Source organism: Daucus carota, chromosome 8 (assembly GCF_001625215.2).
Source record: "Daucus carota subsp. sativus chromosome 8, DH1 v3.0, whole genome shotgun sequence".
Lineage (NCBI taxonomy): Eukaryota > Viridiplantae > Streptophyta > Magnoliopsida > Apiales > Apiaceae > Daucus > Daucus carota.
In genome coordinates this window covers 31,810,505-31,836,375 of record NC_030388.2, presented here as the reverse complement: position 1 = coordinate 31,836,375, position 25,871 = coordinate 31,810,505, and the positions used below count along the sequence as shown (strand labels likewise).

The window sequence follows — 25,871 nt, the reverse complement described above, 5'->3', positions numbered from 1 at the left end:
GCCGCACCACAGGTTACTGATTAGGGTATCATTTCCAACATAGTTTTTAGGCCCAGTGAAGACTCTTTTATGATTAAAGTCGCTGTGCAAGTCATGGTTGTCTCTTAAATTTAGTCCCGATTTCATCAGAACTGACCTTTCTTATTAGTCCATGACCCCCAGTCACCACCGTCTCACCTCTCCTCAACCCTTTTCAGATGTTGCCTAGATGTGATCCTCATAACAGAAATGGTCTGGACAGATGCTTTTTATGTGCTCACTTCAACTTATATATTTATCAATTTAGTTATTTTAGTCTTAGATGTATTTGCTTATTAATTATTTTCTAACAAAAACATATGAACACTAATTATTCGGATCAACACTTTACTTTTAGAGAGATTATGAAAGTTCTCAGTAATACAGAATATCCAAACCTTGACTTCGAGGATATACTCTTAAGCTTTTCAGACTCTGAGGATATAATCTACAGATATATCTTAAGGCTTTTGGTGAAGGATCTTTTGCGATTAATATCAGTTTCATAGTGGTTGTCGCTGATATCTAGTACCCCACTTCTCTATATCAACAAATGATCCTCACTTTACTCATCACCGTCTCATATTAGCTGATTGTGATCATGCTTGTTTGATCTTTCGGCTTGTTCCATATAATTTGTCTATGGCTTTTGCTATGATGAAGGGAGTGATAATTTTAAAGTGTTTGCTGCTTTGTTATCTCTCCTGCTCATCACGAGTAAAAATTTTGATCTCTCTTTGAGCACTATGAATATAAAGTCTCAGTTAGCATAGAAAGTGATTGTCGGAGAATGATATAGATTTTCCTATTACGTTAGTTTATGGCATAAAAAGTGATTATCGGAGAATGGTCACAGATTTTCCTAATAAGTTAGTGTATGGCATAAAAAGTGATTGTTGGAGAAAGATCATGTTGAAGAATGATCAGATAGTTTCCTATTAAGTTAGTAGTTGAAAATGTCCACAGCCCTGGCTCTTATGATGGAATTTTGCTAATGGATCTGTACACTGGACTGTTGCTCCTCGTTACTAGTTGTGAAAGATTATTATCAATATAAAAACAGAGACATTTTGTGAAAAATAAAAACAGAGACATTGGACTAGGAAATTTTGTCAAAAGTCTTCAGCACTTGATCAATATGAAGATGCTTGTGTTTGATATCTGGATAATGACAGGGATATGGTTTGAGCATCTCCAAAAGTGTCCGTCAAAATATATTACAAATTATTCGAATGCTAAATTATTTGTGTTTATATTATTATAATATTAAATTCAAAATCTACAAAAATGTCTGTCAAAATATATTAGAAATAATTCGAATTCTAAATTATTTGTGTTCTATATTATTATAATATTAAGAGGTAATTGCATATCGCACCCCCTAAGTATCGTTCAAAAACGATAGAGTACCGATACTTTAAGAAACTCAACTCGCACCCCTTATCTTTACTTCTCAAAACCGATATGCACCCCCTGCCGTTAACTTCCGTTAACTCAGTGCACTCCGTTAAGTCAGTATATATATAATTGCAATTCGGACCCCCTAACTTACGTTCGAAAACGATATTGTATCCATATTTTTGAAAACTCGAATCGCACCACCTACTTTTACATCTCAGGAACGATACGCAACCCCTCCGTTAAATTCCGCTACCTTTCGTTAAAATTCTCCCCCGTCTCAATTTACATGTCCCTTTTGCTTTTTGAGGAGTTAAATTGACTAATTTTTTACCAACTATTTGAAAATATGTATTTATTATTTTAGAAAATAGAATAGATACCTCTATTAAAACAGGCTAGAAAGTATATTTTAATGTGTAACTTTCTATTTCCTAAAATAATAAATAAATATTTTTTTAATAGTTGGTCAAAAATTAGTCAATTTGACAAGGGACATGTAAATTGAGACGGAGGAGTATTTTAACGGAAGGTAACGGAATTCAACGGAGGAGGTGCGTATCGTTGTAAAGATAGGTGGTGAGATTTGGGTTTCCAAAAGTACAGGTATAATATCGTTTTTGAACGTAAGTTAGGTATAATGTGCTTTTTATATAAGCCTCTTGTCGTTTAATCAAAAAGTAAATCTAGCCTATTTTAATAGAGGTAAATAGTAGGGGGTCCGAATTGCAATTATCTCTATTATTTGTGAAATTCGGACCCTCTATTATTTGCGAAAACAAATAGACTAGATTTACTTTTTGATGATATTTTTTTTTAAATTTTTGTTTAATTAAGTTATCCCCAAGTCAAAATGATTTTACATATTGAATGATTTTAAATTTTTAGTGGCATGTGTATTAGGTATTTAATATACACTATTTTAAATATAAAAAATAAATATCATGTGATATTTATTATAAATATTACATAAATTTATCTATTGATTAAAATATATAAATTTTAATTATTTTGTTTGGAAAAATTGATCAAAAAAATATCATCAAAAGTTAAATCTAGTCTATTTTAATATGTAACTTTATATTTTCTAAAATAATAAATACATATTTTCAAATAGTTAGTAAAAAATTAGTCAATTTAACTCCTCAAAAAACAAAAGGGACATGTGAATTGAGACGGGGGAGAATTTTAACGACGGTAGCGGAATTTAACGGAGGGGGTGCGTAATGTTCCTGAGATGTAAAAATAGATGGTGCGATTCGAGTTTTCAAAAATATGGATACCATATCGTTTTCGAACGTAAGTTAGGGGTCCGAATTGCAATTATATATATACTGACTTAACGGAGTGCACTGAGTTAACGGAAGTTAACGGCAGGGGGTGCATATCGGTTTTGAGAAGTAAAGATAAGGGGTGCGAGTTGAGTTTCTTAAAGTATCGGTACTCTATCGTTTTTGAACGATACTTAGGGGGTGCGATATGCAATTACCTCTAATATTAAATCAAAATCTATCAACAGTAATGTAAAAATACTGTAAATAGCGAGTTTATACAAAATTATCAACTCATAAATACATACTTGAAACCCTGTTGCAATATCAAACTTCAAATATATAAAACTTCGAACGGATACTAGAAAATAAACATGAAAGAAACTAACGTAACAATTAATAATTTTCCGATTTCAAAATACGAGCATAAGTCTGAGTATGAGCATAAGAGATCTAAAGCATAGATTCCAAATTAGACCATCAGTAACACTAACAGTGCTTTCTTGCCTTACACTTCTTTAACTGGCCATGGGCACTTAACAGGGACCGTTTGAGCAAGCTTAAAAAAATGATTTCTTGCTTAAAATAAAAAAATGGATGAGAAGTGAGAAGTCAATAAGTTAATAAAGTGTTTGGAAAAGAAGCAAAAGTTCTGAAAGAGAAGTTGACATTCTCAGCTTCTTAAAAATGTTTCCACTTATTCAAGAAGCAGCTTCTGCTTCTTCCAAACAAACAGGTTCATTGTCTTCTAAAAACCACCACATCCCTTGTCCTGATAATGCTTCGATTCTTCTCCACTTAGAACAGGTTTGTAACTTTGTATCAGTTAAAATCGAATACAGTCTGTATTTGTGGAAGGAAAAAAACGAATTAAGTCCATTTTATAATTTGAATGGATAAAGCTCATATTCTGCCCTTTACTACGCCTTTGCCGTATGATGATCTCAGAACTGTTGATTCTTGTAAGGGATTGCTATGAAGCTAATCAATTATTCTTACAGATTCAAGAGATTTGTTGAAAATTACCTCACAAATCTAAAAAACCAAAGAATCTACCCACATTAACTTCTGGAAGTAGCCCTAATAATCCCTGATCTCTTGCCATTTTTGTGATAAAATTGTTACTCCCTCAGTCTTAGTTGTCACCTTTGGTTTTGTGTCAGTCAAATTGACCAAAGTTTTGACTGAAATTTTACTAATATATTATCAATTGAAAAAATAAAAAATATATGTCATCACAAATAACTTTTAATCTACTTTAAGATGTAATTTTTAGTTTTTTAAAATAATAAAAAAGTGACTTATAATTTTTCAAAAGTTAATCAATTTGATCAACAAAAATAGAAATGTGACAATTAAAAAGAGACGGAAGGAGTACTACACAATAACTCATTTACTAGTACAAAATTATAGTAACTATAACACAAATTCAGAAACTATGACAAACCCTGAAAGCACAAATCAAGAAAAGCACCGCAAAACAAACAACAAGACCATGAAATCACCAGAGCTTTAAGTCATTTCAAAGCTATGGCTTTCTATGATTTTTTAGCGTGAGATATGGAGAGGTTGTGCAGCCAAAATATGTAGACGGTACGTATAATTTGGCCTTGGGAGTTTCGGACTAATGCTTGTGTGTACTTTGCAACTACCAGACCAGAGTGTTCGAGCTGATGTTTGGGTGATGAAAGACCATGGTGTGAAAGAATCTTGGACTAAATTGGCGACTATCCCAAATGTGGGTGAATCGTCGATGTTTCAGTATTCAGTTAAGGCCTTTTTCTGAAAAAATATATGTAAATATGTAGTTTTTACTGGAAATAAGTGACTTATTTCTGCAAATAAGAAATATTAAACACCAGTTTTTAAGGACTTGAGATCACCAATTTTGGCGGCTGTCGTGAAGCGGACACTTACATCGAGAGCCTAGTATCACCCCATCCCCATGTCTAACCAGGAGCTTAAGAGACATTAGACATAGCCAAAAAATGTGCGAATCAAAGTAAATTATTGGTGACCCCTTTTCGATCTTGACTTAAGCCTGTAATGATTAAAATTTGCAGTCTTTATGTAGGCAATATTGTGATATTAAACTTCTGAGTGAAGTTCTGTAATCTCAGATTATTATTTTATAGTGGTTCTAATTGTAAATGTGAAATCTTACGTTATGGTCAATTAGTTTCTGCGTTCTGCAATTGATTCTTGTAAGGACTACCTGGAATCTGTGATCTGAATGAGTAACAAGATTTGAGTGGATGAGCTGAATGGTTAATACTCTGATCTTTGTTGCAGCTCTGCTACTGTGGTGAGACCGAACTCGTGTTATTCAATGCAGCATTCTTTTTTACTGCATCTGTATTGTCGAAACAATGTGGATTGAAAATTGTTGCCTTTTGGAGGCTTTGAACTATAATTACCCTTTGTAATATGGTTTTCCTTGTGTGTAATTCTAAACTCTTGGTTTTCTTAATGTGATGTGTAATTTTTAGGGCCGGTGAAGACTCTTATATGATTAACATAATTTTTAGGGCCGGTGAAGACTCTTTTACAATTAAGGTAAGCTTCCATCGAAGGATCTTTCTGCGAGTGAGGTCAGTTTCTGCAGTAGTCTGTCAATTTGTAACCCTTTATATATGATTTCTGGATAATGGAGGGATGTGGTGCAGACGTATTTTAGAGAAAATTGTTTACCATTCCATTTGTGAAAGAACTAATGGCACGTTATTCTTTTCTGAATCCGATTTGCATGTCTTCTATGGATGATATTCATTTGAATACAGACCGAAATATTTTCAGAACTCGGGTTTTTAAGGCTCGCCAAGGATCACATATACAAGAATGAAGAATCTGCTAATAGACCGTGAATTAACAAATCGATAACTTGTTGCCCGTTTGTCTCGTCATTTTTGCATAAATGAAATTTGAAATATAAATACAACCTCAGCATTCAGCAATATCATTCAATATAATAATTGTTTCTTTTCATTTATGTTCATTTTTTTCTCTTTCTCGAACAGTAATAGAATATAAATAAAGAACAAATAATTTAGGCTTGGGATTCTCACGATATTTCAATATATTAATTTGTTATATTATATTATTTTCAAAAAAATTTTAAAAACACTACTGAAGATGCTCCCCTGGTATAGATACGGTAAAAAATTACAAGTAAGAAATTATCAGTCTAGAATCAGATCCATAAGCAATGACATGTTTTCGTCTGTATAAAAAGTGCGGTCGGTTGCTATGGGTCCAATATGATGGGCCTTCTTTCGGATAAGTAGTGGGCCGGTTTAGCCAAATTATTAAACTTGTAAACTTTGATTATTTGTTAATTTTGAAAATGACAAATACCATATTAAATGCTCTTATTTTGATATTCATTTTTAAAATATTATTAGCGTAATTTAAGATTTAGTTAGCAGGAAATTGGTGAGGGTCCTGGGATATATTGCTTTCTTTACGTAAATATTATAATTTTATAGTCATTTTCGTGATATTATATCATTTTGATCGGTTGTTCTCTATCTTTAATCAATTTAACATATCATGTTAGCATCATCTCATATTTTATAAAATAATCTTAACCGTACGATTAATTTGAGAACATTTAAGTTTATTCTTAAAACAAATTTCAAATAATACATCATCTCATATTTTATAAATTAAACTTGACCGAAAGATTAATGCTAGAATACATAAACTTATTTTTTTTAAAAATTTCAAATTACACATCACCTCGTATTTTATAAATTACTTGACTATAAGATTAATGCTAAAATCCCTAAATTTATTTTCAAAACAAATTTGAAATTACACGTCTCATAATTTAGTTAGCTATAATTTCATTAAATATAATAAATTTTTTATATACGCAATAATATATCAAAAAATAATAATTAGTCATTGTTGTAAAAAGCGGGAATCAAACTTAATTGGTTAAGAACTAATCAGAAATTAATTAAATTGATCGATTATTTACCGGAAGGTGATTATCAGAATTTTAATCAATTCAACGAGTTACAAAAGATGACTAACTATAATTAATTGTGATTACTCATCGACTTTTATCATCAATCAGTCATTATTGAATGTAATATTATAAAAAGTGTCATTACTGACATCACTGGTCAGCCATTAACGACCAAAACCTTCTCTATTATGCATATAATAACATTCTGTGTCTAACACTAATAACAATCTGTATCTAACACAAATAAATAGTACAACATGTATCTATAGAAAGAGAATTGCAGATAAACAACCTGGCTGCTACTAAACCCGAGTTCCCGGCTTATTTTCTTGAATTTTCTTTTCTTTAACTCTATTTTTTGTTGAAAAATTTCAACAAAATTTTAATTTTCAACCCTCAAAATTCAATCTTTTTGACTTCGGCAAAGTCTAGAATCCAAAATAATCTGGCCCACATCAAAATTTTCCACTTTTGACTGTATACAACCCTAGTTCTTGAAGTTTGTGTTTTGATATTATTTTCATTTCTATAGAAATTTTTATGTAATTTTGGGTAGTGAACAAATGGGGTTGATGATTTAGCTCTAAAGTTTGATCTTTAGAGGAATTGGAGTTGAATTCTAGTTTGATCACTGAGTTGAGAGAGAGAGAGAGAGAGAGAGAGATCACTGATTTCAGAGAGAGAGAGGGAGAGGGAGGGAGAGAGAGATTATACTAGTTGACATGGTTAGTGGAAATATATTTCAATACAAGAAGAGTTCATGGCCTCCTCAGGATTACGTAAACAGGGCAACACTAGAACTAGTAAGCATTCTTTGTAAATTAACTTTGCTGAAGTTAGTTTCTTGAAATATGTAATGTATTGTGTGATAAGGCTGTACTGGTGTTAATTCGTGTTACTTTATTGAGTGTAATGATATTTGAGCAAATATTGGATTGTTGCATTTTAGTCGATTGTGAACGTGGCGTATGGTTTGGCTTGTGTAATATATGATGAATCATGTGATGTGGGCATGTGGCTATGATGTTTTTATCTGTGTTAGTTTCTTGGGTGAAATGATTTCCGAACAATTTTTCAGCTATTGCATGTTATTCAAATTATGGCTTGGTTTTGTCAAGTTAGTTTTATATTCTTGGTGGAGACGTGCGAAGAATTCAATTAAGAGTTGTGCAAAGCAATGTGTTCTGTTCTGTAACACTAAGCGGGTTACAGTGATATTTTAATGATGTAAGAGATCAATTCACAATGACAAATTAGGTGCATGCCACTGGATCAGTAAAGCTCGGTTTTTGGGGTGGCAAGGGGTATAACTTAAGCTCAACAAGTACATAATTCCATCTTGTGGAAGCTACTGTTATTAAATAGTTCATGTATAAACTGGAAACATTATCCTCCCCCATTTACATTCATTAAGGTTATGATGATCATTTATATTGTGAAGGGACGCATTTCAATATGCAACTGGAGTAGTTTATATTTCACATAGATTCCTAGTTATTGATATCATTCTTACATAGCTAGTAACTGCTTTCTTTATCCTTCATAATGAGAGTAGAAGTCTATAAATAGCTGATGTCATGAAGCTATAAGAAAGCCAAAAGCAAACGCAATTACCTGATGTCTTTGCTGGTGTCGTGTGTGCCTTTTCTATTGTTACATATATGTTGATGTTTCAACATTATTTTTTTTATGGGATTCTTGCTTCTTACTTCTCGAAACAATATACATCTATTTATTTGGACGGTTAATTAGCTGTTTTGGTTTAGATATTCTTCTGTTCTCATATGGCTATACTTCTGATCTGTGCAGCTTGATTCTGACAGTGCTGCCCCACCAAAACAAGCATGGAGAAGGAAATTAAACAGCCATGCTAGTATTCTTAAAGAATTCAGTGTTACATTTATGGAGGCAATAAAAATGGTAGGAATCATCTAAGGATTATACCTATTTCTTAAAAGAATCTTATACACTCTGCTCCTATTATAAATTATCAGTTACGTGCTTAGCATGTAGAATCTGATGCTCTAACTATTTGCTTCAGGTTCGACTTGGTATACGACTGTGGTCATATGTAAGGGAGGAAGCCTCCCAGGGAAGGGTAATTCTCTCAATATGTTATACTATTTACTCAGAAGTGGAGAAATAATAAAAAAGTATTTATGTTATTCTGTATATGATATATCCATTTCAAAATCTTAATTTTGCTCTAACTAATATATTTATATAGAACATAAATCTAGCATGCAATAAGAAGTAGGTTTGTACACTCTTACAGAAGCTGTTCTCTGAGCTACAATGATATCTTTGATTTATGCAGAAAGCACCTATTGATCCATTTACCCGTGAAAGTTGCAAGCCGTCAGCATCCCAAGGGGTTCCTCTTGGAGGGATGGGGTAAGAATCAGGGCTGAGGCTTCTATTTGATAATGTATTTTTAAGTTTAATAATATACATTCTGATGCTATTTAATATCCTCAATGTCACAGAAGTGGTAGCATATCTAGAGGTTTTAGAGGTGAATTCAAAAATTTTCAAATTGTTCCTGGCACCTGTGATACTTCTCCTATCATGGCCAATCAGTTCTCTGTAAGGCTCTTCATTTATTCTTGTCTTTTATATTACATAACAAATCCAAACTAGGAAATGTCTCTCAAAACTTTGTATGTTTGTAATTTAGTTTCCTTCAAGTTTGTGTCAAAATAATGTAAGGACGACCTTTTGTATCTGGCGTAATCAATTTTTTTAATGCTTGTTTGTTCACGTTGGCAAATATTTAGGAAACTCAATGCATGTTGAGGTGGTGCTAAAGTAGTAAAATAGTTCCTATCGTCAGACTAGTTTTGCTCTATTAATATGTAATATAGTGCGTCACTTTCTCATATATCTACTTATGCTCTTATATATGTTATAGCAAAAGTATCATGAGATTTTCTGCTCCATACACAGATTTTTATATCCCGGGAAGGTGGAAGTAAAAAGTACGCGTCTGTCTTATCCCCAGGGAAACATGAAAATTTAGGGTAAGTAAATAACTTCTACTTCCATTTCTATTGCTTCGAGTTTTAATGGTCAGTGCTTCGAGTTTTAAGGGTATGTCACTTTCAAGTTTTCCAAATCCAAGCTCATTCTTGTGTTGTAACCTAAAAACTGTTCAAAGTTAGCCATGTCAGTTTTAACTTGCAGGGAATCTTCATATGAGGGTCTATCATCATGGGGTTGGAATTTAACTGGTCAGCATTCAACATATCATGCACTATTTCCAAGGGCATGGACAGTATATGACGGTATAGCCAAAGAAGTATTACCATTTCTCCTTTTTCTGACTATAGCTCCCTCTAATGTGTTCATTACTGAATTTTTTACTTTTTAACCTCCAGGTGAGCCAGATCCAGAACTAAAAGTATCGTGTCGCCAAATATCGCCGTTTATACCACATAATTATCAGGACAGCAGTCTTCCTACGACTGTTTTTGTTTACACGGTAAGCAAGTTGAATTTTATAGCAACTTGGATTAGAGCTTTAAAAATTATGCACACATATACTTGCTACCTTAAATTTTACTTGAATGCAAATATATAAGGAATTATATAGACCAACTACTATATGAACTTTAGAAAGGGAGACTGGGGATTAGAGAGAAGATGCTATTGCATTCGTGAGTTGGAAAAGTGAGTCGACCATGAGAGATGAGAAAATGACGATGAACACTGCACTACGCAAGGAGATGTTGATGTGAGTGGGTGGGTGTCTGTGTGTGACTGACTTGAAATGTGAGTTCGATCTGTTAATGTCAACTTTCGAAGTCTGAAAAACTAACAAATATTAAATAGTTTTTGTGTTTTACATGTTTTCTAACTATAAAGATTAATGCATTTTTGTTTCCTTTTTGAAGATGGTAGTGTCCAAACTGTTCTTGAGTTGAGAGAATTATAAACACTCTCTAAACTGTAGTAGACTCACTAACTGCAGGCCCAAGATCTGGTTTTTAAACTAGGCAGGGCCGGCGCTCTTTGAAGGCCATTTACGCGATCGCCTAAGGCCCCCGTGGGTGAGAGGCCCCATAATTTATCTTAGTATGTAATTATGTATATGCAAGAAAAAAATAATTTCATAATATTATAAAAAATTAAAATTTATATTTAAATCTTGTAGAAAAAAAATTATGTGATCAATTTTTATCAAAAAATAATTAAAATACTAATATTAGTAGTATTAATCATGTTTTGTTTCCTATACTAACTTAATAAATACTTGACTTGAATCTAAAATCTAAAAATATGTAAATTATTGTTTTATGTAGGACTGAGCAAAAAACCGAAAAAAAACCGTAACCGAACCGAAACCGATAAAAACCGGTGAAAACCGAACCGAAAAAAACCGATCCGAAACCGAAACCGAAAAATAAAAAACCGAACCGATGTTATGGGTTCGGTTCCGGTTATTGGTTACAACCGAACCGGAAAAACCGAACCGAACCGATTATTTCAATAAATAAAAATAATATATATAATAAGAATAAAGTACCATTAATTTTTGATGATATAGGAATTTATATTGATCCAAGTATCAAATGTTACTTGAAGCAAGGGTTGCAGTATCGAGATATGCCTTGTGTTGTACTAGTCTTTTTTCTTTGTTATTTTATGATCTGGGCATAAGCTTGCTATACTGGTGCTCCTCCTGCATGTTATTGCAGTAGTTGAGGAACCATAATATAAACCATGCCAGCTTTTATTTTTCTTCGGTCATATTCAAGTTGTATTAATTATTCGATCTTTCTAAAGTCTAGATTACGCGCATTAATATGTCTCGTTCGTATTTTAATTTTCATTCTTATATTTGCCGGTTTTGTAACCGAAACCGAGCCGATTACAACCGAACCAGGGTTTTTTAAACCGAAACCGAAACCGAATCCGAACCGGTGGTTGCGGTTTTCGATTTTAAAAACCGAAGATATATGGTTGCGGTTCCGGTTTTACCCGGAAACCGAGCCGAACCGGCCCATGCTCTCCCCTAGTTTTATGTGATGTAATCTAATTATAGGTGTTAAAAAAATTAGAGATTTTATTTCATTTCACTTCGGTTTATTTACCTTTTAAATTTTGATTTTAATGACATAATTATATTCATTATTAGAAATTATCTAAATATTTAATAAAATTATCTCCAAAATTTATTTTTTTAATTTATACATCTTATTTATTAATTTCAAAAAACCTTAATATTTATTTAACAACTAACATCAAAACCCTAGAATTAAATTTTGAATATTAAAATATAATAATTAAATTTTTATTTTGAAATGGAATCCTAAATAAATTATATAAATTATAAATACTATATAATCAATTTAGTTTTAATATATATAGTATTTAATTGTGTTTGCATCTGATTTCAATATAATTATATATATTTATTTAGAATAATTTATTTATTCTATTAATGCCTAATTCTAATATATTATCTAAATCATTTTTATATTAAAATTATAAATAAAAATATTAATTTTATATACTAAGAGACATAATCAATAAAATTAATAGTATAAAATATTATATATTATAATGTGTTGAGGGTGATTTTATGTTTGTAATATTTAAATATCGCAAAATTTTGTATTTATATTATTTATAAAATATTAGATTTTTTTTGAAAAATAGGCCTCACTTTAATGATTGGCCTAAGGCCCCAAAATCTCTTGAGCCGGCCCTGAAACTAGGCAGAAGTATGCACACACACGCACTGCTGTATAACACTTAGAACGGTGATATATCTTAGCAGATGATATACGTGAACCTTCTAATACATGAACCTATTAATGCATTATCGACTCTAGAAGCATCAAGAAATTTGCACAATCTTTCAACAGAATGGTCTGAGTTTGTATCTGGAACTTGCATACACCAACTTGCTGATATCAGCAAGGTGTTTGTGCGTCATAGATACATAAACTATTAATTTTAGATACAGATTTTTAAAAAAGATTACTGGGCATGGATTTTGGCTTCTCCTAAACCAATATCATACATGTTATTTAATACTTTGATGAGTGATTGGTTGTCTGTTTGTGTTTTAGCTGGTAAACACTGGGAAGGAAAGGGCAAAAGTCAGCCTTCTTTTTACCTGGGCGGTAAGCTTGTTAGCGGCTTTAGCTCAGACACTGAGCAAATTAATAATAGGTCCAACATGACATAAATGTCTGTTTTCCACAGAATTCAATTGGAGGAATCTCTCACCTATCTGGAGATCATGTAAATGAGCCTTTCATGTCAGTGCACATTAAAAAAATTCCGTGAAAGTTAATTATAACATGAATTTTCTTACTTTCTGTGCCTTACAGTTTCCCCCTCTTTTGCAGAGCTGAAGATGGAGTGTCTGGTGTACTTCTACATCACAAGCAAGTCTAAGTCTTCTTCTTCTTTGATCGTAAATTATAGAAAGAAGAAGGTTTACAACATCTCATGTTAAGGTCTGGGTGTTTGCAGAACTTCAAAAGGGAACCATCCTGTTACATTCGCCGTTGCTGCATGTGAAACTCAGAACGTCAGTGTAACGGTTTTACCCTCGTTTGGCCTGTCTGAGGGAAGTTATCCTACAGCAAAAGCCATGTGGGGGAAAATGGCACAGGTAATGATTTTGTAATTACTACTCACAGCTACTGAATTTGAAGTTATTAGTATATTTTTGTATAGCAACTATTATGTGTAGTTCTTGGCTGCCTGAATCTAATGAAATAATTTTTGCCGTACAACAGTATTTGCCTTCTTCAGTGCTAAGAGATACAACAAATCATACTCCTATTTCCTTGTAATATTTCTTAGTATATTCTCGTGATCAGTTATAAGTTAACTGATCAAGATCAATGTGGGAAAGTTTTGCTCTCAAAATGCTATTATTCTATTAATGAATGTTTTGTACAAGTTTTCACCTACGAGGCATTGGTGCCCTATATATTCGACTTGGGTAGATTTAACTGCAGAAAATCCACTGCCCCCTGGGTTTTTCAAATGCAAAAGGGAGAAAAAAATTGATCTAACCTGAAACCAAACTCACATGTGTTAGTGTTTGAATTAGGAACTTAGTTATTTGGATGGGAACCTCGCTCGGGAATCGGAAACCTTATCCCATGTGTTAGTGTTTGGATTAGGAAATTAGTTGTTTGGAATGAGAACCTCATTCCCATTAAATGGGTAAATTATTAGACTACACCTTGGGAGTTTATATCATTCCCATTCCTATGAATGATCCAAACGCCCCCAAAGTGTATGTCATTCTAATATGTAAATATTACATCATTTCTGTAGAACTGAAGCCAAAATATAGAACCTAAGTATAAGTGTATAACGACTAATTAGACTCCACATATCATACCTATTAAATTTATCAATTTTCTGTCTTCTAAACTTAAGAAAACTGTTCAGCAACAAACATAAATAGTTATTTTCACTTCTTCTTGTCACTTATTGTATGGGATAAACTTTACAAAATAAACATTTCCACTCTGTCGTGCATTTCATTTGTGGTTGCAGAGTCATCACTGTAGATGCCTTTCCAGTCACTAAGTTTGCCTTGTGTTCTTCAGGATGGGTACTTTGATAGGGATGGCTTTGATGCTGGACCAAGCATGCCTTCATCACCAGGAGAGACACGTTGCGCCGCGATTTCTGCTTCAGCATGGATTGAGCCACATGGGAAGTGCACCATGGCATTTGCTCTTGCATGGTCATCTCCAAAAGTTAAATTCAACAAAGGAAAATCGTATCATAGGTACAACTCTCTTTCCTAAATATCTTCAGTTGTCCTTGCAGTTTTACACTTTTGAGTAGCTACTACATATATATAATGGTTCTGTAATGATTTACACTTTTGAGTAGCTACTACATATATATAATGGTTCTGTAATGATATTTGCTTGAGTGAGAAGCTTTTAAATAATCTTTTCCCACTCCTTACCCTCTGGTTTGATTGGATTGTATTTTTCCGTTATGGTACAGACAGCCACAAATATTTTTAGTCTCAAATCTTTCTCACTTGCTAAATCTTTTAACGCAGGGTCAGTTGGAACAATTTTCTGGTTCTTCCCTATGATATTTAATACTTTTATTGATTTATCAGTTATTCCCTCTTTTTTAAAATTAATGTTCATTCGGATGTTTAAATTTTAAGTTTAGATTATTGTAAATTTACATTTTAAATATATTTCTCTGATTTTAGTCATCACTGCAAATGGAATTCACTAAGTAGTTACTACTGTCTACTTTCAGTATTATCAATTTTTATTGAAAGCCAGGTTAATATAGCATTTGAAAGACAAAAAATTGGAGTATCTTAGAACAGATGGAGTTTTACTGACTGCATTGTGCAACTCAATAATTTCTCTATATACATCATGAAATGAGAAATTGATTAGGCATTTATCTGGTGCAGGAGGTACACTAGATACTACGGTACATCTGAAAGGGCAGCATCGAATTTAGTCCATGATGCGCTAACAAGTAAGTATTCGTGTGATATTGAAGTCTATTAAACTTACTATATATTGTAAAGACCCTTTCGAACCGGCAAACAGCTCAAGTAACTTGAGAAATTGAGGAACACGTCGATCCATTATGAATTCTGACTGTCCGCTTTGTAACATATAAGAAATTAGTCTTGTACTCTTGTTATATGAGAAGCCCAGCAACAGTTGACATTGGTGACAACTCAAAAGCTGTCCACCAAGAGCACACTTGGTTTATTTTATCTCAGTTTCTTAAAATCTATCTGAATAAATGCCGATCCTAACTAAGCTTAGTTAATATAAATATTAGGAAAGACAACTTTACCCATCTCCATGGCTTTTGAACTGCATGTCAGTCCTAAATTGATGCCAAAATGAGATTGAACCATCAGTTTTCAGTGTTATTTTATTTGAAAGTTTGAATTATTCAGTTTCCTTCTTATATCAAAACCACCATGATAAACTGCATATTTTTTTCTTTGTACTAGAGCAATTTTATAATCTTCATCTAAATTTGAAGCTCGCATGGTTAATTTCAATTACTGGAGCATTACAGCCATCAAATTACAGCAATATTGTAATCTTCTTTGTACTTGAGCAAATTTATAATCTTCATTTAAATCTGAAGCTCACATGATCAACTTCATGTTTTTCCTTTGTACTTGAGCAATTTTATAAAATCTTCACTTAAAAATGAAGCTCACATGGTTATTTTAATGAAAGTTTAAATTTATTTAGTTTCCTTGTATCAAAACCGCCATGATCAACTTCATATTTTTTCTTTGTACTTGACCAATTATATAATCTTCATTTAAATTAGAAGCTTACATGGTTAATGTCAATTACTGGAACATTACCGCCATCAACCTTTAAGGTATATTAGGGATGAGCATGTTATTACATCGATAGGAATTGTCAATGACCTGTTACCAAATTTTGATTTTAATTATGTTTAGTAGCACGGAAAAACTCCTGCAATATCTTATAGCCAAAAGGGAAAAGCAGCCTAATTTAGGGGAAATCTTTTAGTTGTGCTGATTATGTTCTGTACAAATGCAGATTTAGAATAAGACCTTTTTCTTTTACATTTGTTCAGATTATAAGCGATGGGAAGAAGACATCGAGAGATGGCAAAATCCTATCCTCAACGATGATAGGCTACCGGAATGGTAAACCAATAGGAACTGATTATATTTGTGGTTACTGATTAACCGTCTTTCATACTAATTTCTTTTCGTCTGTCGCTTAAATTTGTGCCCATCTTCAGAGTACTTGCATATGTGCTGTTACTCTTAATCTTAAAAATGCCTGTGATTGACTATATATATGACTTGATAACATGATGCTCTCTGTGCTTTCCTTGCTAGTCTTTGAATCCTCGAATTCTAAACCACAACATATCCTAGTTTCTTGATCTATCAAAAGATTCAAAGAAAGAAAAATCATAGAAAGCATCTATTATTGAAGAACTTTGTACTTTTTTTTTACCCATCAGTTGCTTGCTTTAGTTATGCATATGTGCCTCATTGCCCTTGTGTGCCAAAGTGATATGTTCTGTACTTTCAAACTGAGAAGACGGGTAGACTGATTCAAAATATCAACACCCACCTACTTATTTTGTTGACATAAAGAAAATGTTTATAGAATATACCCTCCAAATAATGTACCATATGTCCTTTGCAGGTACAAATTTACATTATTTAATGAACTCTACTTCTTGGTTTCTGGTGGGACAGTTTGGATTGGTATGCATCTGAACTACTAGATTTTGTTAGTTTTTACAAATTTCAGATGGCAATCTACACCTCTAATCTAGTGTGTAGTTGGGTTAGTTTATATTTACAATATTCCAGATAAAAAAATGCGTCTATTGTACTTTTGAGGGGATGTATACTCGTTTCGGTCATGTTGAATCTTGCAGCTAGCAGATATGTTACCCCTGACTCTTCATTTTGCCTCAAGTACCCGTGTCGGATATTTGACACTCGGACATGTGGACACTTAGACACTTATTTTAGGCCAAAAACTTGTAAAATTTCAAAATATTGCCGAGTCTGACACTTGGACACGTATCCATTTGGGACACTTTTAGCCGAGTCTGGCTAACATAGGTTAGCAGTTGTCTTTTGCAGGAACTTTTAAATATACATCATCAAATGATCCAAGTAGTTTTGAACTTGGCATCAGTGTCAAGCGTGACATCCCACGATATCACATGATTTACGTTGGCCCAATATTGTTATCAATGTTGTGTACTGTAGTCTGGATCCTATAGTACGGTACAGAGAATTACATATGTAAAATGTGCTCCATTTATTGGAACATAAAGATTAGTTTTTTTGGTAATTACTGAATACTGATTGAATTAAGCCTACAAACAAAATTCTACGTAGAAATACCAGTGATGTCAGGTAGCAAACTGCAAAATGGAGAGAAAAAAATCAGGTCTATGCGTAATACAATTTACACATTGATAAGAATCGTTCTAAGTTGATACAAGCATAGATATCTTAGCAGATTGTAAGATTGTAACAGCTAGCTCATTTTTGACATACGCTTAAGACATGTCTAACATATCATAGGTTTCAACTATTATAAGGTATAGATATGGCATGTCCTGTATGCAATATTCGTACTTGAACTGGTTACCGGTATGTTCCTTATTGTCATATTTGAATCAATTTATCATGCTTTAGAAAGCACTAACTACGGGAGTCTTTCTTTTTCTTCAGACTCTGCATTGCCAGATGCACATTTTAGCTCAAATCATCCTCAAACAAGGAAAACAATGAAGTACAGAAGTGATGCAGTTGTAGAAAATATAAAGAGTTCTGGTTCTGACAGTAATGTTGAGAATGGTTCGACAGGTGATGTTGAAAGCTCTCATACAGGATTTTCTGATGAAGATGGTTCAGTAATTTCTCAGGGAGAACAGAAAGATAACTACATTCAGTACCCTTCTCATGAGAATAACAGTGATGATGTTGGTAAATTCTTGTATTTAGAAGGTGTGGAGTATATTATGTGGTGTACATATGATGTTCATTTTTATGCATCTTTTGCCCTCCTTGAGCTGTTCCCTAAAATTGAATTGAGTATTCAGCGGGAATTTGCAAAAGCCGTGCTTTTTGAAGATAAAAGAAAAGTGAAATTTCTGTCCGAGGGAAACTGGGGAATCCGTAAAGTCAAAGGAGCAATTCCTCATGATCTTGGAACTCATGACCCCTGGCATGAAATGAATGCATACAACATACACGATACTAGTAAGTGGAAGGATCTGAACCCAAAATTTGTGCTTCAGGTCTATAGAGACTTTGCTGCAACAGGGGATTTGTCATTTGGAACTGATGTATGGCCTGCTGTTTGTGCTGCAATGGAGTATATGGAACAGTTTGATCGGGACAATGATTGTCTTATAGAGAATGATGGATTTCCAGACCAGACATATGATGCTTGGACAGTTCATGGTGTAAGTGCTTACTGTGGCTGTTTATGGCTTGCTGCACTTCAAGCTACGGCAGCAATGGCCTTGCAACTGGGTGACAACATTTCTGCCGAAAGATATAAAAGAAAATTCTTGAAGGCAAAGTCCGTATTGGAAGCAAAACTATGGAATGGTTCATATTTTAACTACGACAGTGGGTCAAGTGGTAATAGTAAATCAATCCAAGCTGACCAATTGGCTGGACAATGGTATACAGCATCTTCAGCATTGCCAAATCTTTTTGATGATTTAAAGATCCAAAGCTCCCTTCAAAAAATCTATGATTTCAATGTTATGAAAGTCAGAGGAGGGAGAATGGGTGCTGTCAATGGGATGCATCCTAATGGAAAGGTGGATGATTGTTGCATGCAATCTCGTGAAGTATGGACGGGGGTCACATACGCTGTGGCAGCCACCATGATTTATGCTGGTATGGAAGAACAGGCTTTCACCACAGCAGAAGGTATATTTTACGCAGGCTGGTCAGAGGATGGATTTGGGTAAGTTCTATAATTTAGTCAAGAAAATGCACATCTTAGTTTTTGTCATTCTTTTTTTCATGTTACTGCATTCTCTATTCAATTGTCCTAGGGCTGGATGGCAATACTAACACGCGCAATGATACAAGTACAGTGAATGTGTGTCCTGGATGCATAGTATATACATTCATTAGTTTCATGCTTTTAATATACTTCTATAGGTCTTATTATAATTTGTAGGTATTTACTTGTGAATCGAATTAAAAATGATTCTTGTTAATTCTTTGATAGAGTCTTAATAGGCAAGTGATGTGTACATGCTTCGTAAATAATTGCAAGGTCACTTGTCCTACTCGTTCAAAATGACCTCCACAGTCCCGTGTCTATTACATCATGGAGTAAGCTATCGCAAAGTAGTTGGCATTTTAAATATAAAAAAAAACTCAGAAAGAGGTTTAGAAAGTTTATCAAGGCTCAGAAAGGTTTATTCCGGCAAGTGCTTGTTGACATATTTTTTTTCATGCACTAAACCTGAATGTGTAAACTTTTGTAACTATACAGTAAATGTCAATGTATTTGCAATGACTTAGAAAGATCTAAAAATGAAGTCCTTGTATATGCAGATACGCCTTCCAAACTCCAGAGGGATGGACTATGGACGGGCACTTCAGATCTCTAACTTACATGCGGCCACTTTCCATATGGGGAATGCAGTGGGCTTTATCCTTACCTAAAGTGATCCTTGATGCCCCTCGCGTCAATATAATGGACAGAATCCAACTCTCTCCTCAGAGTGCTAGATCTCATCATGCAGAGAATGGTGTTAGAAAGATTGCTGAGAAAGCAAAGTGCTTTAGCAATTCAATGTTCCGCTGTGCATGCTGATATATGGTTAAAGTAATAGCTGCAGTTTTCTTTTGCTTCCCTCTCCAAGGTATCAGACAAAATTGTTTTTGAAAATTTTCAAGATATGCCCCCTTAAGTAGAATGGCTCAAAATTCTGGGCTCGCAATCTGTCCGATTTTAAGTTGCTGTACTGTATTGTGTTAGTTTATTGTGAAACTTTAGTCCGGGAAGCACTAGAGTGAGGTAGATGAAAAATAAAATCCAGAAATTCTATTGTAATTTTTGAAGTAATTATTTGCTGTAAATGTTAATCCCTAATTAATGTATCAATGGATATTTGAGGTGCAAAAGAAGGGTCCTAGTCCCGACAAGTGTATGTTGGAGGGAGGCTTATCCATTGTACAGTCGATTATAATGATCGATTATATGAATTTCTGTGTTTTTTTCCTGATGAACATGTAAAATAATATTTTTGTCGTCTAGTTAAAAAAAGTCGTTGAAAGAAAAATCATTTTAAGTTGTTCAGCGAGGAAAATAGAAATTTGTTATGATCCCGATTCCTATATATATATCATCCAACGGTTATAAAAATTATAGGTCGAATAAGTGTTGGGCAGATTGTTAGATATATAATCCAACGGCTATAAAATTGGAGGTTGTATAAACGTGAAAATAAACCCACGGGAAACTAGGACTCGCATAATGAATAGAACCCTTCAACCAAATGAAAAACTTTTCAAAATGCCGGATCCTAAATATAAATTTTAGTCAATTTACACGCAAAAATAATAAAAACTGATAAAGTGGAACAGAACAATAAACTATACGAAATCCAATAATCCAAATAATAACACACACCAAAAGCACATCTTAATCGTAGCAACATCATTTCTTTCAAATAACATCAGTAGCAATGTGGCAGTACTCAGTAGTATGAGGAACTGATATTGTAAAAACAAGCAGTAGTTATTTCAAAACAGACATAATATAGAAACGTTCAGCAGCCGAAAAGGGTAGTGTCTACATTACTGGAAAAAACTCGAACTACACGAACATCGTCAATTCCGGCCTGCTGTAAATGTTGCTTTCCTCGTCATCGAGTGTAGGATAAGCTGCAACCAAGGCATCTTGAGCACCAATATAGAGCGAGTTGTAAATTTTCCAGTATACTTCTCTAACCTTTCTGGCAGGATGGAACAGTCCCTGTAGACAGTAGTTGAGTACAACAGCCGCACCTAATGCAACCCTCATTCCTTCAATGGCTTCCATGACTGCGTTTATGACATGAGGTGAAGTCTCGAATATGTTTGGCCAGACATAGTTCATCAAGTGAACTAACGCATCCTCACATCCCAGCCCAGCCACACCCAAAGCCATGTGCTTGACAGCTGAGGCAGCGGTTTGCCTGTGAACCAGATCTCTGTCCATGAGAGCATCTTCAAGTAATGGAGTCACAGCATATATGTAATCTTTACCCATTTCACCAATATACTCGAAAAGGAAGGACAAGGATTTCAGGACACCATTCTGCACATTTAGCTCAGGAACACGATACTCGTTCATCAATGCAGGTAATACTGTGAACGGGGAACAGGTTTCTGCAACTATAGCAATTGCAACCGTTGTACAAACACGGTTCTGGCGCTCTTGAACCTTGAGATTATTCAGCAAGGTTGCTAGCACATCTTGTGGTCCGATAGCTTTTGCAATGTATCCAAAGGTGTTCACTGTTGCCCGGCGAATTCCCTTTTTGTGGGCTTTAAGCATCTCAAGAAGCTCAAAGCATATTCTCATCCACTCCCTTGCAGGGACAAATTCTGCTCCACGATCAGCAATTCGACCAACAAGATCAATACAGTTCTCCTGAACCTTCTCATGCCGATTTTTCAAAATTGGGGTCAGTCGCGGAAGCAAATCCTTGATCGGAGGAGTCATTTTTGTCATACCAATGACATTCACAATTGCTTTTAGTGCTCCCAGTATTGATCCCAAGACTTCAGGGTATTCTTCTCCTAAATACTCGTACAAGACAACCCCAAGATGTCCCATGAGTTGCTCTTCCTGACACTGCTTCATGACCACTGCAATTCGAGAAATGAGATCTGCTGCCTGCTGCCTCACTTTCGCGCTCTTGTTATTCAGACGCCACTTGATTGTACCACATATCTGGGGAAGGTAAGGCTTCACCCTCTGCCCTAAAGAATTCACAACTGCACCAAACCCATTAAGCATCACATTAGCATCATCGCTGGTCTGCTCTTGGAATGCATAAAGGATGCCATCAATCAGAAGCTCTTCCAAGCGAGCATCAATATCGGATGCACCCAAATCAGCTACGACCTTCTCAATTGTCTCCATAACCATTCGCCTATAAGGTTCACTCTCGTCTTTAAGATCTTCCACTATTCTTCCAACAATATCAGCAACCCCAACTTTATTTGCCACTTCAACAGTTGTCTCAACAAGCTGCTTATAATTTCTACGATCCAGAGCCATCCTTCGAACCCAAAAGTTGCGGAAAAATTCAGGCAAGATATCACTTCGAATATAGTCAGCCTCAACACCTTCGGTGCTAACGCACTGCTTAACCACTTTTAGCACAATCTTCTTCATTTCTTCATCTGGTGACTGAAACTCACGGATCAAGATAACCATGACTTCTTTTGTATAGTAGCTAGCATATATTGCATCCATAAGTGGTATAATGAAACCAATTGCCTTCAAAAAGGCAGCTAACACTTTCCCACGGTGTGACCTGATACCCTTCCACAGTGGCTTCAAAACTGAGTCAAAGCTCTCAATACCATATGGAGCAGAAGCCTCAGCAAGAGCTGCTAAAGACAGCGCCGTGATAGTTCTGACCTTCTGATTCTCATCATTTAGACCATGTTCAATAATTTCTACAAGAGATCGCAAGTGAGGAAGAACTGCACAGCCAATCAGTATAGCAATTTGTTGAACAATCTTGATACCCGTGTGACGAGCTTGCCACGACTTCTTACTTTGACATACAGCTTTCAGAAATGGCAATAGGGCAGGGATCCCAAGAGCTGATGCAACGACACTGAAAGCTCTAGCAGTGGTGTTTCGAACATACTCATCAATGTTATCAATATCAGGACGCATTGCAGCAATCATTGTGGCAAGACCAGCTGCCTTGCTAAGATTAGATATTATTTCTCTTCCTTCTACACGGGCATAGTAATCCTCATCAATTAACAAAGGCTCAATCACGACCAGAATTTTGTGTACATAAGGACGTACCAACTCATCCAGCTTATATAGAACTCTATCAATGACTTTCACTAAAAGATGCCTTTCCTGATCTTCCAGAGTAGGTTGCATGAGGAGTGGGAGAATCCGGTTAAACAATGGACCTGCACCAAACTCCCGGGCCTTGTCAGTGAGCTGTCTCAGAGCTGTTTTGCGCTGCGGAGGTGTTCCATTCTTCACCTTAAGCAACAGTTTCATAATTTTTCGTTCCTTCTGCTCATCAGGAGAGAGCTCTTCTTCATCCTCCTCATTCAGCAAAGCTCCGAAGTACTGGTAATCTTCAGGCTTCATGAATGGCAAACCACCAGGCAATTCTTTTGGAACATCAAATTGCTGGCCCCTATTCTCCTCAGGAATTGCATAGAGTGGAGTTCCCATTGGAGTTGGGGTAGCAAGTAGCTTCCTTGCAGGAGTTCTAATAGGGACATAAGAAGCTGGGGGGTCTAAAATTGTGTATCCCTCTTGAGGGAACATTATATCAAGTTCTTCATCAGTCAATGGACGATTTCTGTCTTCAATATCTTTCTCCCACCTCAACAAGTTATACTGTTCAGGGGTGATAGCACCTCGCATGTTTATAGCTCCAGGAGTTGGTGTAGCAAGTTCAACTCCTCCGACAGGAGTCACTCCTGGTGTGTAAGCTGCAGCTGGCGTAGCACCAGGTGTAGCGCTTCCCATGGTTGCAGGTGTTTCATCCCACCTTGACCTCTGACGTTTTGGGGTAGGGGTAGCCATCCCACCAAGCTTTGGCGTAGCATCCCAAGTCATTCCAGCTGGTGTAGCACCAGGAGTTAAACCGCCACCAATTGGTGTGGCATCAGAATCAGCAACTCTACCTGGAGTTGGAGTCTCATCCCACCTATTTTTCCTGGATAAGGACGGGGTCGCATCACCGACCCTTCCAGGTGTAGGCGTCGCATCCCACCTTCCAATCCCTGGAGTCGAATCAGGCAAATCCCAATCAGAAGAAGCTTTAGCTTTTTTAGCATTTGAATCCTCCTGAGATTGATCCCACCTGTTCCTTCTCTTTTGAGTGGCTTGTGAATCAGCAGGTTTTTTCTCCTTCTCTGCCTCCTCTTCTTTCTTCTTATCGGCAATCAATTTCAACGTCTCCTCTTTCTTCCTCTTCAAAGCCTCCTCCCTCATAACATCCGCATATGTCCTCACAGAAACATCAGGGGTCTTATCCCCATTAGCAAACGCATCATGTCGCTCTGGTGAAATCACCCTATTCAGCCTTCTCCTCCTATAATCATCCTCCCTGTCAATAATCTTTTGCGGCTTCTTGAAGCCCAACGCCTCATCATCATCTCCACCTCTCGGCATATCATTCATAATAGACTTCGGAGCCGTGTAAGACGCAAGCCTCCTCGGAACCTGTGAATCCACAGTGTCAAGATTCTCTTCATCCTCATTAACAGGAATAGATTTCTCATAACCCTCAAAAGGATTGTTCCCTCCATAAAGATCAGTATCAAAAGTAACAGAGTTAAGGGATGCAAGCTGTTCAGATGCTAGCTGCTGCTCCAGCTTCTTCCTCTCTTCCTGTGCCTTTGCAATCTCCGCGTCCATTTTTCCACACCAAAATCACCTCTAATTCAATACCCTACAATCCCTAAAGAACAACAACACATACATATATCCAAATCAGTAACTCATATAAAACAGAACCAATTCAAAACTGAAATACTTATAGTTCGAGTTTCAGGCAAATATCAAATTTACATATGAACAATAACCCTAACTCAGACTTGGTATACAATTTCAAGTATAAAAAACATAGCCAATCACATATATTAAACATATTAAAGTATCAATCAAACAAATATCATATAAACATACACACACAATAAAAAAAAACACACTGAACCCGGATTCGGGCATAAGATCCACTTATTCCAACAAACAAAGTTCAAGCTAATCAATTCTTCAGCAAAACCTAAGTTATTAAATCAACATCGCAAAAAAGAGTATAAATCATGTTATCCGTAGGCACAAAAATCAAACCAAACTCCGATTGAACACTCACCTTACTCAAACAATTCAAGTCTTGCTTTCACAATTATTTATATATTCTACCTCGAGGCCCCCCAAATATCATCTCTAATTCAAATTTCTCCAATCACCGAAACACCTAAAACATATTCAAGCCCCAAATCAGTCCCCCGTAAACAACATAGCCAAATCAAACACACACATACATACAATTTCACAGAAACAAGCCCTAATTTAACCTTAAATTTCGATTCCACACACAAATAACCAATTAACAAAGACTTCAAAGCCTCAATTAAAACAAATCGCGTACATAATTTCACGAAACTAACCCTAATTCAACGCTATAAACATGAAATCAACATCGCGAATCGAAGAGTATTGCACAGAAATCGTGTAAGTATTTGTATGTATAGATTGGATTGAGATGAGAAAACTAGGGTTTAGAGACTGACCTCGCTTTGTGGTGTTTGGTTTTTCCCCGATGAGAGTCCAAGATGGATCGTTTATTATGTGTGTAAATTAAAAATTTAACATGAGCCGTGTATATATATAAACTTCAGAAAAAGAGGTCGGTTTAGTTCGGTATACTCAAATATGAATTTAAATATCCTTAAAAAAATATAAATTTAA

The 25,871-nt window shown here is 35.1% G+C and overlaps 2 protein-coding genes across 4 annotated transcripts; one reads left to right on the top strand and one right to left on the bottom strand.

Moving 5' to 3' along the window:
- Positions 1–6,852: 6,852 nt before the first annotated feature.
- On the top strand, positions 6,853–20,300 carry LOC108199957 (uncharacterized). The gene is made up of 18 exons (XM_017367989.2): positions 6,853–7,463; positions 8,470–8,580; positions 8,702–8,758; positions 8,978–9,054; positions 9,147–9,246; positions 9,607–9,680; positions 9,844–9,944; positions 10,038–10,141; positions 12,738–12,791; positions 12,874–12,929; positions 13,020–13,058; positions 13,147–13,288; positions 14,244–14,428; positions 15,089–15,156; positions 16,258–16,330; positions 16,845–16,906; positions 17,894–19,145; positions 19,748–20,300. Exons 1-18 carry the CDS (start codon positions 7,383–7,385, stop codon positions 20,007–20,009), a joined length of 2,898 nt encoding a protein of 965 aa, XP_017223478.1. The 5' UTR covers positions 6,853–7,382; the 3' UTR covers positions 20,010–20,300.
- A 481-nt stretch (positions 20,301–20,781) lies between these two features.
- On the bottom strand, positions 20,782–25,791 carry LOC108199316 (uncharacterized). 3 transcript variants are annotated; one of them, XM_017367085.2, is made up of 3 exons: positions 25,694–25,768; positions 25,273–25,377; positions 20,782–24,858 (listed from the first exon to the last, which is right to left on the bottom strand). In XM_017367085.2, the coding sequence occupies exon 3, from the start codon at positions 24,813–24,815 to the stop codon at positions 21,015–21,017; it is 3,801 nt and encodes a 1,266-aa protein (XP_017222574.1). In that variant the 5' UTR covers positions 24,816–24,858; positions 25,273–25,377; positions 25,694–25,768; the 3' UTR covers positions 20,782–21,014. The 3 variants fall into 3 exon arrangements, with proteins under 3 accessions (XP_017222574.1, XP_017222573.1, XP_063938478.1); XM_017367084.2 differs by lacking the exon at positions 25,273–25,377 and having other exon boundaries at positions 25,694–25,791; XM_064082408.1 differs by lacking the exons at positions 25,273–25,377; positions 25,694–25,768 and adding an exon at positions 25,571–25,691.
- Positions 25,792–25,871: the final 80 nt, after the last annotated feature.

Coding starts and splice junctions, on each gene's coding strand:
- LOC108199316 (XM_017367084.2), bottom strand. CDS start 24,815: ATGGACGCGGAGATTGCAAAGGCACAGGAAGAGAGGAAGAAGCTGGAG.
- LOC108199957 (XM_017367989.2), top strand. CDS start 7,383: ATGGTTAGTGGAAATATATTTCAATACAAGAAGAGTTCATGGCCTCCT. Junction 9,681..9,843: donor GGGAAACATGAAAATTTAGG/GTAAGTAAATAA, acceptor TTTAACTTGCAG/GGAATCTTCATATGAGGGTC. Junction 16,331..16,844: donor GATGATAGGCTACCGGAATG/GTAAACCAATAG, acceptor TGTCCTTTGCAG/GTACAAATTTACATTATTTA.